This window comes from Chlorocebus sabaeus, chromosome 8, assembly GCF_047675955.1.
Source record: "Chlorocebus sabaeus isolate Y175 chromosome 8, mChlSab1.0.hap1, whole genome shotgun sequence".
Taxonomy (NCBI): Eukaryota; Metazoa; Chordata; class Mammalia; order Primates; family Cercopithecidae; genus Chlorocebus; species Chlorocebus sabaeus.
This window is the reverse complement of record NC_132911.1, coordinates 38,904,237-38,918,480: the sequence shown is the minus strand read 5'-3', so window position 1 is coordinate 38,918,480 and position 14,244 is coordinate 38,904,237. Positions and strand designations below refer to the sequence as shown.

The window sequence follows — 14,244 nt, the reverse complement described above, 5'->3', positions numbered from 1 at the left end:
GTCTCACATAAGAGAAAGAAAATACTGACATACTAAACTTAAATACATATATAGACATGTATAGTTTTATTGAAAGACACTTGCTGGTTACTGCTAATAAATTTAATATGATTACAATTATAAATATATAGCTATAATTTATAATTAGAAAACTAACATTTTAAAATTACTCAGAAAATTCATTAGGATAAAACTTTTGTAACCACATTTACCAAGCCTTTGGTCAAAGCTCATATAAGAATATACACCTCTCAAGATAAATCCCATCTCTTTAAGTAGTGGTTAAGCGTTTTGGCTCTAGAGATACAAACTGTGGGTTCAAACCTTAGGAGTATTTGAACTCCTTAACCTTAAGGAACTTAACCTCTTGGAACTCTAGTGTCTTCATTTATAAAAGCTTTATTAGCCTAGAAATAAATGTTAGTAATGTTTTTTTTTATTGCCTGACAACTAGAAATTGAGCGTAAAGCCGGAATAAAGCACATACTAAATAATCGAAGCATGGATATTCAGAAATGAATAATAATTCCTTACATTAAGCCACATAATTATCACAAATCTCTGTTTTCTTTCTAGGAATAATGAAACATTATTCTTACATTAGTAGATATGCAATATCATGAGGCCTTAGGTTAAGATAAGATTGTTTCCATTCTAAAAATCTTTTCAATAATTCATCTGCCTCACCAACTGTAGAAATCTTATTTTCATCTGACCAAACCTCCAATGATGACAGCACAATAGTAACTTTAAATTGGGCAAACATCTAAAAACAGAAGAGATAAATACATGCATAATTACTATTTATGTTATCTTATAAAAACCCAGAAATTAATTCGATGTTTTTACAATCCCATATTCAGTTTATATGGATGGGTTAATTATCCAGGAATACCATATCAAGTTTAGGCAAATTATCATTTCAAAACAAAAATTATTTTAATATGAAAAGAAAAATACTTACTGAATTTGCAAGGCCAACAATTTCAATGACTTTATTTGTCACTATCATGCTATCAGAGCCCCAGTAATCATACTGAAAAACAGAATTAATTTTATACTTAAGTACAATTTATTATATAGTATTTTTAAGATTCATTTCCATCTACTGTCAGAGGTATGAGGCTGCTTTGGGGTTCAACAGTTCAAAACAAAACATTAATAAGTGAAAAATGAGTATAAACTGGATCCCTCAGGCATTGCTGGTGGGAATGTAAAACGGTACAGCCACTCTGGAAAAGAGTTTGGTAACTTCAACTTCTTTGAAATCAAAACAAAGAATGGATTTACTATATGGCTCAGCAATCTCACTTCTGAGCATTTATCTCAAAAAACTGATGCTCACACAAATACTTGTACATGAATGTCCATAACAGCTTTATTCATAATAGCTAAAAACTAGAAACAACTCATATGTCCTTCAATGGTTACATGGTTAAATAAACTGTGGTACATTCCTACCATAAACTCAGCAATAAAAAGAAACAAATGTTGATATATGGAACTGCCTGGATAAACTTCAAGAAAATTATGCTCAGCATGAAAACATAATCTCAAAGGGATACAGACTGCTTGATAACTTTATGCAATATGTGTGAAATCACAAAGAAGGAGAATGGCTTAGTGGACCCCCAAGGGCTCAGAAGAGGGCAGGGGATTGGTGTGGCTCTAATGGGATCACATAGGAGACTCCTGTGGTGATGGTACTGTTGAGTATCTCGATTGTGGCAATGGTTATGGAAGGCTACTTATGTAATACCATTGCATAAAACTGCACACACATGCACACACACAAATGAGTGTGTGTATGTATACATACATATACGTCGCTCTTGAAATCTGAAAAACTGGATTGCAACTACATCAAACTGTACATATCCATAGACAAACTCTCTACAGTACATCACCTTGGACGTTCCACAGGAGCGTCAAATTATCCCAAAGTAAACTCATATCCAAAACTAAAATAAATATATTCAAAACTAAACTCATCATCTTCCTTCAAAAATCTGTTCCTACTTATATTTTCACTACTTTAGTGAATGGTATTATTATCTAACACATCCTACATTTATTACACTATATGCTCCATGAGAGCGGAAATTGTTCTGTTGTATTCACTGCTATATTCCCAATGGCTAGAACAGCAACTGTTATCTAGATGATGCTCAGTGAATTTGCTAAGTAAATGAATAAATCAATCAAATCAAGTTCTTCTAGTTCAACCCAATCAGTAACTTTTAAAGTTGTTCCTTTATTTTTATTCTTGATGCCACTAATTTATAAGTTTTCACCCTGATTATTAAAATAATCTCTTAAATGATTCCTCCCCCTCAATTTTCCCACCAGCAATCTGGTCCCTACACTATTACCAAAATGATTACTCTAAGGTAAAATAGAAATATGTCACTCCCCTATTTAAAATATTTCAATGACACCTTCCCTCCTTACTGACCTCAGTACTTCCCTTTGTGGGCCCTGAATGCTGGAGAGTGCCCCCTACCATTGGAAACTGAGTATGTACTATGTACAGTTAAACAGACTGTCTTTTCAATAGCAACCATCTCCTGATCTGTTGGCTTCAATATACCTGAGTAATAATAAAACCTACATTTTAAAACACCCACTTGGATGTTCTTATAGTATAACAACTTACAGTTGTGTTTCCATGTCTGTCTCCATTATTAAACTATGTATATATAGAACCATATGCTTCTACAATCATGGCAATGAATTCACAATGCCATAACTATAGATTTACAAATTATAAAGTCACTGAAGGAACTATGAATACTATGATTGTTTGTTTGTTTGTTTGTTTGTTTGTTTGTTTGTTTTTGAGATGGAGTCTTCCTCTGTCACCCAGGCTGGAGACCAGTGATGCGATCTTGGCTCACTGCAACCTCCACCTCCCTTGTTCAAGCAGTTCTCCTGACTCAGTCTCCTGAGTAGCTGGGACTACAGGTGTGCACCACCACGCCTGGCTAATTTTTGTAGTTTTAGCAGAGATGAGGCTTCACCATGTTGGCCAGGCTGGTCTCAAACTCCTGACCTCAGGTGATCCACCCAACTCAGCTTCCCAAAGCACTGAGATTACAGGCATACACCACGCCCTAACCAAGGGGTTTTTTAATTAAAGAAAATGTAAACATGTATAAGAATTTAAAGTAGTAATATTTAATCAGCATTATATGACTTGAAAACCTGGCAATTTGGACAAGCTTTTGAAACTACTCTCAAAATATATAACATAATCCAAAAACAGAAGAATTTTCATAATCCAAAATATTTCCTGGAAACTTAGTTGTGTTTACCAGAAATACCTCAATTTTCTCTCAGCTATCTCAATGTCTCAACGTTCTCTTAAATGTTCCCTTTGCCCTTTTCCCTGTACTCTAATAAATCAAGTTATTTTCACATCTTTCTCCAAATCCCTCCTGGTCCCTGACCTTAACTCTGGCTTCCTGACAAGCTCTAAACCCTAGGAACAGAAACTGCCAATGAGGACTAGTCATACCCACTGTGGTGTTCCGTAGGTATACACAAACAGCTGCTTATCATCAGAATAAAACCTAGAAAGTATATTTTTAATCTCTATTTTCTGAAATCTTTCAACTATTAGAAGAAATAAAGACATATCTAGTTGACCGCACACTAAGTTATCACCCCAAGGTTCTGAAATTCAGAGGTCTCAGACTGTTTATGGAAATTAAGAATCTCGAGGTACTCTTTTCATCAGGTAAACGATGGACGAGAATGGGCGCCCCACCAAAAACTGCTAAAAAAATCTTGACTCATTAGTGAAAGTCATTCTAATAGATAGTTATACTATCATGACTTTTGTCCCAATAAATATTCTAGGGTGGAATGTTCCCTAGACTACATTCTGCTCTTCAAACTTCCCTAAAATAGAATTTCACTTCTACCAAAATCACCATTAAAAGGTAGTATGGATTGAGAGGGACTCTAGAAATGTGAAGTGCCAGGGGAAAAAAAAATACATTTTGTTCTGCAGTACTCTTATGTAAGTATTTCAAATAAAACATTTCTGACAAAACTAGTATTATTTTGACTATTTAGTTTCTCAGTGTGTACATTTTTCCACTATTGTCTCTATGACATGTGAGTAAGAACATTGGAATCTTTTAGTTTCTGTCTAGCTAGCTAGGGATAATCACACATTTGGATCAAATATTTCAAAGCAAAAAAAAAGCAAAACACATACCAAAGCTTTGTCCACCACGATATGCATTTCCAGATAAAGAGGAAATAAATCTGGAACAGCTGGTTCTGACTAGAAAAAAGGAAAATCGCATATAATACCTGAAAAATTTCATAATTTTTTTACTTGAACTCTTCTTTAAAGCTATTACCACAGCACTTACAAGATATGCAGAGGTGTTTGCTTTATCAAATTGATTAAAATCAATAAATAAAGTTTTAAGTTTTATGGCAACGTACTCAAGTAGTTAGAAGATTGCCCATGAAGTTATAACATCTATCTCAATATATTTACAACTTCCAGTTTATGAACTAACAAAAAACACCTAGCATTTCCATCTACTTCATCTGCATATCAGAAGTAAACTTTTGCTTTAAAAACTATATGTGTGTTGAGGTTTTTTTTTTTTTTTTTTTTTTTTGAGAGGGGGTCTCGCCTCTTCGCCCAGGCTGGAGTGCAGTGGTGCAATCTCAGTTCACTGCAAGCTCTGCCTCCTGGGCTCATGCCATTCTCCTGCCTCAGCCTCCTGAGTAGCTGGGACTACAGGCACCCGCCACCACGCCCGGCTAATTTTTTTTGTATTTGTAGTAGAGACGGGGTTTCACCGTGTTAACCAGGATGGTCTCAATCTCCTGACCTCGCGATCTGCCCGTCTCGGCCTCCCAAAGTGCTGGAATTACAGGCGTGAGCCACCACACTCCTTTCTGTATTCATGTCCTTTGCAATATGACTTTTCAGTGCCTCCCATCAAGAGGTGAGTTTATTTTTCCTCTCTCTCAATCTGGGCTGGGCTTTGTAACTTGCTTGAGTCAATAAAGGCAATAGAAGTGTTGTTTTGACAATCTTGAGCCTAAGAAACCTTTCATACTGCCATTCCTGATCTTGGAACCCCTGCCTGTACACATCTGGCCAGCCTGCCAGATGATAAAAGCAAATGGCCTATTCACGCCATTGCCCCAGAAAAACATACAAATAAAAAACAAGACAATGCTTGAGGGGGAAAAAAGCTGCTGGGTTTCTATAAGAGAGTATTGTGGTCCTTGAACTGACCCACCTACCATCCCATCTCACACATCCAGCTCATTGGCATCCATGAAGATAGAGGCCCATGTTCCTGGTGTGGCTTTCCCATGCCAGAGGAAGAAATACCAAATTTGTTCTCAAAGAATTATGGTTATGTGTTTTGAGCTGTCCAGTGGCTCCCTAACGGTTTTGCTCACAAGCTTTCCTTTGTTTCCTCCACCATGAAATTTCACAGGGTTGGAGTGGACTCCAAGGCAGTGTTTATAAAAAGCATTTCAAGGCAAATATACTGGCCAGAGCCCTTGGAGCAAGGAAAAATGGACAAGAAAAGCAGAAGGCACACTAAAAAGTCTAGGAAGAAAGTGGTTGGGTAAGGAAATGGGTGGAGAAATGAAGGCTTTGAAAACCTCAGGCATATACTGGGAAATCTAGAGGGCCACCCACATGCCCAAGGCTGGACACACACTCAGAAAAGACTTGACACTAAGCTTTCTCCTCTGCCTGGCTTTCAGACATTGTACAAGCAAGAGTCAACGCCAAGGGTTAGTTGTCAACATCTGGAATAAGTATTGCATGTATATCAAAACCCAGAGTCAATCTGTAAAAACCAAGGAAGTCTTTTTTCTTTTTCGGCTCCAGTAATTTAAAGAAATCTCTATCAAATCACTAGGTGACTACTAGACAATATTGTTCACAAAATATTTCTTTACTTTAGAAAAGTCAGTAAACAAGCAAACAACTACAACCCACAGCAAGCAGTAACAACAGACCTTGCCGGGGAGTGAGGAAGAACCTGATTTCCAGCATTACCACATCAAAATACTCAAAATGTTCAAATTTCAACAACAACAAGAAAGTAGTATGGCCCATTCTCAGAAGATTAGAAATAGAAATGGTACCTCTGGAAGCCCAGACATTGTACTTACTAGACAAAGAAGGTAAATTAATTATCTTAAAATACATTCAAAAAGCTATGAAAAACTATGTAAAACAGCTAAAGGAAAGCAGAAGAATGATACGTCACCAAATAGAAAGTATCCATAAACATACAGAAATTATAAAAAATTATAAAAAGTTGTGGAGCTGAAAAGTAAAATACATGAAAATTCACTAGCATTCAATAACATAGTTGAGCAAGCAGAAAAAAAGAATCAACAAACTTCAAAACAAATCAATCAAGATTATTCAATCTGAGGAGCACAATAAAAAAAAGAATAAAGCTCTACCAGCAGAATTTGATGGCATGATGTCTTGCAGGAAATCCTTTTGCTCCAAGACATGGGTCCCTGGGCTTCCTGCCTTGGAAACACAGCAGTAGGCATCATGGTAAGGTGAAGAGCTTCCCCAGTGATGACCCTTCTAAATTGGTCCACCTCAAAGCTTTCATGGGATACAAGGCTGGCATGACACATTGTGTGGAAAGCTGACCGGCTAGGACCTAAGGTGAACAGGAAGGAAGTGGTAGAGGCTGTGACCATTGTGGAGACACTGCCCATAGGGGTTGTAGGCATCCTGGGCTATATGGAAACCCCTCAAGGCCTCTGAATTTCCAAGACCATCTTTGTTGAGCACATTAGCAATGAGTGCAAAAGGCGCTTCTATAGGAACTGGCATAAAGCTAAGTAGAAGGCCTTTACCAAGTACTGCAAGAAATGGCAGGGTGAAGATGACAAGAAGCAGCTGGAGAAGGACTTCAACAGCATGAAGAAGTACTGCCAAGTCATCCGCATCAATACCTACACCCAGATGCACCTGCTTCCTTTATGTCAGAAGAAGACCCATGTGATGGAGGTCCAGGTGAACAGAGGCACTGTGGCCGAGAAACTGGACTGGTCCCTGGAGAGGCTAGAGGACCAGGTACCTGTGAAACAAGTGTTTGGGCAGGACAAGATGATTGACATCAAATGGGTGACCAAGGGCAAAGGCTACAAAGAAGTCACCAGTCATTGGTATACCAACAAACTGCCCTACAAGACCCACTAAGGGCTGTGCAAGGTTGCCTATATTGGAGCATGTCATTCTTCCCACATGACCTTCTCTGTGGCATGTACTGGACAGAAAGGCTACCATCACTGCACTGAGTTCAACAAGAAGATCTATAAGATCAGTCAGGGCTACTTCATCAAGGATGGCAAATTGATCAACGCCTCCACTGACTATGACCTGTCTGACAAGAGCATCAACCCTCTGGGTGGCTTTGTCCACTATGGTGAAGTGACCAATGACTTTGTCATGCTGAAGGGCTGTGTGGTGGGAACTAAGAAGCAAGGGCTCATCCTCCACAAGTCTTGATGCAGACCAAGCAGTGGGCTCTGTAGAAGACTGATGTTAAGTTCATTGAGACTACCTTTAAATTTGGCCATGGCCACTTCCAAACCATGGAAAAGAAGCATTCATGGGACCACTCAAGAAAGACCAGATTGCAAAGGAAGAAGGAGCTTAATGCCTGGAACAGATTGTGCAGCTGATGGGATCTCAATAGAAGTTATCTGACACTGAAAAAAAAGAGTGAAAAAAATGAACAGAGCCTAAGAGACCTATGGGACACCATCAAGCACATATATAAGAAGAGTTCCTAGCAGAAGAGAAGAAAGGGATAGAAAGAAAATTTGAAAAAGTAATGGGTAAAAATCTCCCCAATTTTATGAAAGACATGAATCTACACATCCAAAAGGCTTAACAAACTCCAAGTAGAATAAACTCAAAAGAATTCACACCAAAACATATTATAATCAAGTTGTCCAAAGGTAATGATAAAAAGAGAACCTTGAAAACAGCAAGAGAAAAGCAATTCCTCACAAATGAGAGATCTTCAATAATATTAATATCTAATTTCTCATTAGAAACCAGGGAGGCCAGAGGTAGTGGGATGACATTTAAAGTGCTGGAGGGGGAAAAAACTGTCAAACAAGAATTCTATATCTGACAAAACTATCCTTCAAAAATAAAGGAGAAATTAAGACATTCCCAGATAAATTTTTTTTTTAAAAAAAAAAAAGCTCATTGCTAGTAGACCTGCCTGCTTATTACAGGCCAAATGGTATCCCAGTAAAATTCATATGTTAAAGATCTAACCCCATTATATCACAGAATGAAGCTGTATTTGGAGACAGGGCCTTTAAAGAGGTAATCAGATTGAAAATTAGGTCATTAGGATGGGCTCTGATGTAATGTAACTGGTATCCTTGTAAGAGAAAATTAGAACACAAACACAGAAGGAAGACCTTGTGCAGACACAGGGAGAGGACGGTTACTTATATGCCAAGCAGAGGGGCCTCAGAAGAAACCACCACTTGGTTAACACCTTGATCTCAAACTTCTAGGCTCCAGAACTGTGAAAAAATACATATTCTTGTTGTTTAAGCTACCCAGTCCATAGTAAAGTTATGGCAGCTGTAGTAAACTAATATACTGCCCTATAAGAAATGCCAAAGGTAGTCCTTCAGTTTAAAATGAAAGCACACAAAACAGTAACAAGAAGCAATAAAAGAAATTAAAAACACAGTAAAGGTAAAGACACTGGTAACTATAGAAGATATTATTATTGCTGTGTGCAGTGGCTCACACTTACACTCCTGACACTCTGGAAGGCCAAAATGGGAGGACTGCTTGAGTCCAGGAGTTTGAGACTAGCCTGGGCAACAAAGGAAGACAGAGTCTCTACAAATAAACAAATTAGCTGGGCATGGTGGCACATGCCTGTGGTCCCAGCTAATTGGGAGGCAGAGGCAGGAAGATCACCTGTGCTTAGGAGGTAAAGGATGCATGCAGTAAGCCATGATCACAGCACCAGCACTGCACTCCAGCCTGGATGACAGAGTGAGACCCTGCCTCAAAAAAAAAAAAAAAGATATGATTATTATATTTTTGGTTTGTTGTTCTTCACTTTTCCCCAAATTATTTAAAAGAAAATGTATCACACAATACTTATTAAGCTATTGTACATTGTATTATCATTAACATAGCTTAATGTATTAGATAATTTGTGATAATAAAAACATAAAGAAGACAAAGCTGTATAGAAACAGCATTTTGTATACTATAGAGGCTAAGTTGGTATTAATTCAAACTATGATTGTTATAAATTTAAGATGTTATTGTAATATCCAGAGAAACCACTAAGAAAGTAACCAAAATTACATCAAGAAACATAAATGAGAAGCGAATCAAAATGACATACTAGAAAAAAAATCAACTAAACAAAAGAAGGCAGTAATAGAGAAACTGAGACAAAAAAAAGATATAAGACATATAGAAAACAATTCGCAAATGTCAAATTAAGTCTTTATTGAGCCCAGGAGGCAGAGGTTGCAGTGAGTCAAGATCCACAACTGGTGCTCTGTATGGCTTAGACATCTCTTTTCCTGAATCTACTGCCACACTGCTCTTTATATTTATCGTGTCATCCTGCTTCTGCACATCAAGGAAAACCCTACTTCAGACATTAATCCATCCATTGACTCTTCTACTGGTATAAGCAACTACATCTTGAGTCTCTCAGTTCAGGAAGCCTCACATGTTTGGCCTCTGTCAATGTAATGCTATTGTCACACAAAGGTAGAGCTCTACTGCCTCTGTTGCTACCATTATTGCCACTTTGCTCTATGCATCCATCCAGGCTATTGAAATTCTTGACACAGATTGCCATAAATTACAATGACATGTAGTAACTAAGAAAACATATGAGGACAATTTGATTTCCTCTCTTCCTATTGGAAAACGCTTTATTTATTTCTCTTGTCTGATTGCCCTGGCTAGAATTTCCAATACTATGTTGAATAGAAGTGATGCCAGAAGGCATCCTTGTCTTGTGCTGGTTTTCAAAGGCAATGTTTCCAGTTTTTACCCATTCATTATGATATTGGCTGTGAGTTTGTCATAACTAGCTCTTATTATTTTGAGATACATTCCATCAATACCTAGTTTATTGAGAGCTTTTAGCATGAAGCGGTGTTGAATTTTATCAAAGGCCTTTTCTGCATCTATTGAGATAATCAGAATGGGAGAAAATCTTTGCAATCTATCCATCTGACAAAGGGCTAATATCCAGAATCTACAAAGAACTTAAACAAATTTACAAGAAAAGAAAAAAAACATCAAAAAGTGGGTGAAGAGTTTGAACAGACACTTCTCGAAAGAAGATATTTATGCAGCCAACAAGCATATGAAAAAAAAAAAACCTCATCATCACTGGTCATTAAGAGAAATGCAAATCAAAACCACAATGAGATACCATCTCATGCCAGTTAGAATGGTAATCATTAAAAAGTCAGGAAACAGCAGATGCTGGAGAGGATGTGGAGAAATAGGAACACTTTTACACTGTTGGTGGGACTGTAAACTAGTTCAACCATTGTGGAAGACAGTGTGGCAATTCCTCAAGGATCTAGAACCAAAAATACCATTTGACCCAGCAATCCCATTACTAAGCATATACCCAAAGGATTACAAATCATTGTACTGTAAAGACACATGCACACATATGTTTATTGCAGCACTGTTCACAATAGCAAAGACTTGGAACCAACCCAAATGTCCATCAATGATAGACTGGATAAAGAAAATGTGGCACATATACACCATGGAATATTATGCAGCCATAAAAAAGGATGAGTTCATGTCCTTTGCAAGGACATTGATAAAGCTGGAAACCATCATCCTGAGCAAACACAAGAACAGAAAACCAAAGACCACATGTTCTCACTCACAAGTGGGAGATGAACAATGAGAATACACAGACACAGGTAGGAGAATATCACATACTGGGGCCTGTCAAGGGGGTCGGGGGTAGGGAAGGGATAGCATTAGGAGAAACACCTAATGTAGATGACGGGTTGATGGGTGCAGCAAACCACCATGGCACGTGTATACCTATGTAACAAACCTGCACATTCTGCACGTGTACCCAAGAACTTAAAGTATAATTATATGTGTGTATATATATACACACACACACACACACACATACACATACATATACATATATATGAGGAACTTTCTGTCTGTCTTTCATTTGGCTGTTTTTCTTTCCTTCAACACTTGTCCAGACAAACGATGATATCTGTGGGAATCCAAAGCTTCCCCGCTTTCCAGATCATGCCACTTTCCAAATGATACAAATGCAATTTGGCTGACATATGTGCTCAAATTACTTTATTGTAGTAATTATCACTTCACTGTAAAATAAATATGTGAAAACTTCCTGTTGTTCAAAGGAAACCCAAAGATAAATCTGAGACAGGATTTATATGTAGATAATTTACTAAGAAAGTTCTCCCAGGAGAGACCAGTTAATGAGTGGGAGAAGCAGTATTAGGATCAGGAGGAATCCACACAAAGAGTGTGCTCTCAGACACAGTCCCACAGAGAAAATCTGGTGTGTAAGTTGTGCTACAGAGTGGTCCTGACCTGTAACAAGAAACTGAGTTCACCCTTACCCACACTGGTGAGGTGCTGGCTAAGGACCACCCTGGGGAAATGTAAATCTCTAGCAGTTATGTTTACCTTGCCATCTGGGCAAAGCAGTTTCAGTTGGCTGAAGGGCAGCCCACATAAAAAAGAGTTACAAGTGGCATATGTTCAAAGCAAAGGCATAAACAAAGACAGGGTGTCCCACCCTCCTGTACCACACCCACAAAAATATACTAGAGAGGAATGTGAGGGGATCTGGGCAGGGCACTGACATTGTTCACTACGCTGGGTCATCTCAGTCATTGCAAATTGGAAATTTTTACAAGGCAAGAAAAAAAAGTTCAGCATCTAGTTCACAAACATTATTTGAAATTATATCCATGTATTTGCTAGCACTGAAAACTCTGGCGCTGCACTCTCATTTGGACCCTGTATTATTTAAGATTTAGGATTGCCATCCACACAGAGACAGAAAATAATAGTGAATTAAACAAACTTAGAGTCTATTTCTCTCTCACATAAATTTGTGAAGAGGTATGGTAGTTCCATTCTGAAAATTCTTCAAAAGCAAGGCTCATATCACCTTGTTTCTCTGCTACCTGTATGGCATCAGCCTCATCCTTGTGGACCATAATATGTCAATATGTCCACACTCCAGCCAGTAGAAAAGAGAAAGAAGATAAAACCCCTCCTTTTAATATTCAAGCCAGAAGTAACACATATTATGCTTGCTCGCATGTCACTGGCCATAATTTTGTCATACTGCCCTACCTAAGAGGCAAGGAAGTTTGAGAAATACAGTCTTCGTTTATATGCCCAGCTAAATTCTGAGGTTCGGTGTTTGTTGTTGTTGTTGTTTGTTTTTTGTTTTTTTGAGATGGAGTCTTGCCGTCACCCAGGCTGGAGTGCAGTGGTGTGATCTCGGCTCACTGCAACCTCCATCTCCCAAGAAATTCTTCGGCCTCAGCCTCCCGAGTAGTTGGGATTACAGGCGTCTGCCACCACACCTGACTAAGTTTTGTATTTTTAGTGGAGACGGGGTTTCACCATGTTGGCAAGGCTGGTCTTGAACTCCTGACCTCAGGTGATCAGCCCACCTTGGGTTCCCAAAGTGCTAGGATTACAGGCATGAGCCACTACGCCTGGCCTGGTGTTTTTTTCTTTACTGACAGAAAACGGGACAGTATATACTGGAAACAATGAATACTGCCACACACTCTTGTATAAACTATGCATACTGATGCCAATGTTACTTGGCATAAAAATTTTCTCTTTCACAATTGCTTTTGTAAGCACCAACACATGCAGTTACATAGTGTGTTCACTGAACAATTTACATGACCATAATCAGCAATTCTGCTTATGACATTTTAATTATATCCATGATTTAATTAATGCTGACTCATTGGTCATGAATATAACCTTTAAAATTATTGACTTGATTGAGTAACTTCCAGAAATGTAGAAGCAAAAGCAGGGACTGAGTTTTTAAAGTTTATATTGCATATACAAGAGGGAATTTTTGGAAAGTAATAAGAATATAACAAACAAAATAAGAACTAAAATAAAGTGGATCATAAAAAGTAAATGGTAGATTGGTGCAATGAGAAAAAGGTGATGTACGGTTTCAAGGAAATTGTTAGGTAACAGAAAGATGAACAGCCAGGCACGGTGGCTCACACCTGTAATCTCAACATTTTGGGACATTGAGGTGGATGGATCATTTGAACCTAGGAGTTTGAGACCAGCATGGTAACATGGTGAGACTCTGTCTCTATAAAAAATTAGTCTGGTGTGGTGGTGCATGTCTGTGGTCGCAGCTACTCAGGAGAACGAGGTGGGAGGATTGCTTGAGCCCGGAAGGCAGAGGTTGCAGCAAGCCATGATCTGTCCACTGCACTCCAACCTGAGTGACAGAGTGAGGAAAAAAAAAAAAAAAAAAAAAAAAGATAAGATGTTCACAAGGAAAGGATATTTACTACAATTGTACAGTGGGCTCATAAATTTATTTTTAAAATAAATGGAAGTAATAACTGCTTTAAAAGTAGTAACAAAACATATACAACTCACTTGTTCACTTCTAGAAATGTTGTCATCCATTGGGTGTTCTTTCAGGCTTCTGTTATTTTCACTAAAAATTGCAATATCATTGTCTTCATTCTCTAATTTGTAAAGAACATGCTGAAATTCAACTGCAGATTCCAGAGGCTCAATTGCGTAAGAAACATTTTCAAATTGCAGTATTCCTCTGTGAAATTATAAATACAATTTTAAGTGCTTTTAATCAAATCTACATAATGGATTTCTGACAAAATCCAAAAGAAAAAAAGTAAAACATTTTGAGTCCAGTATTTTTATCTGAATTCCATCTTAGAAATGACTCTGAAGAGACAAAAGATTTCCCTAATCCACAAAACCCATTTTCTATTTCATTTCTGTATAGTTGTAAGAGCAGCAGAAGTTACTTAATCAATTGCTAGTTACACAGTACATAGCATAACAGTAATTGAATAATTATATTGTTTTCCAAGTCAGTATCTCAATTAAAACAATTGTAAACAGAAATCCTGATGACTCTCTCTCTGGTT

At 37.8% G+C, this 14,244-nt stretch overlaps 1 protein-coding gene and 1 pseudogene across 2 annotated transcripts in view; one reads left to right on the top strand and one right to left on the bottom strand.

Annotated features, from left to right (window-relative positions):
* The window catches only part of ADAM32 (ADAM metallopeptidase domain 32), a 145,106-nt gene that overhangs the window by 85,779 nt on the left and 45,083 nt on the right, over nucleotides 1-14,244 (bottom strand). For both annotated transcript variants that reach the window (XM_073018040.1, XM_073018039.1), the window contains exons 6-9: nucleotides 13,727-13,904; nucleotides 4,226-4,294; nucleotides 965-1,036; nucleotides 600-766 (exon numbers count right to left, since the gene is read on the bottom strand). In XM_073018040.1, coding sequence (XP_072874141.1) covers nucleotides 600-766; nucleotides 965-1,036; nucleotides 4,226-4,294; nucleotides 13,727-13,904 — 486 coding nt within the window. The remainder of the gene's footprint in view (nucleotides 1-599; nucleotides 767-964; nucleotides 1,037-4,225; nucleotides 4,295-13,726; nucleotides 13,905-14,244) is intronic.
* LOC103215660 (large ribosomal subunit protein uL3 pseudogene) lies at nucleotides 6,865-7,780 on the top strand (annotated as a pseudogene).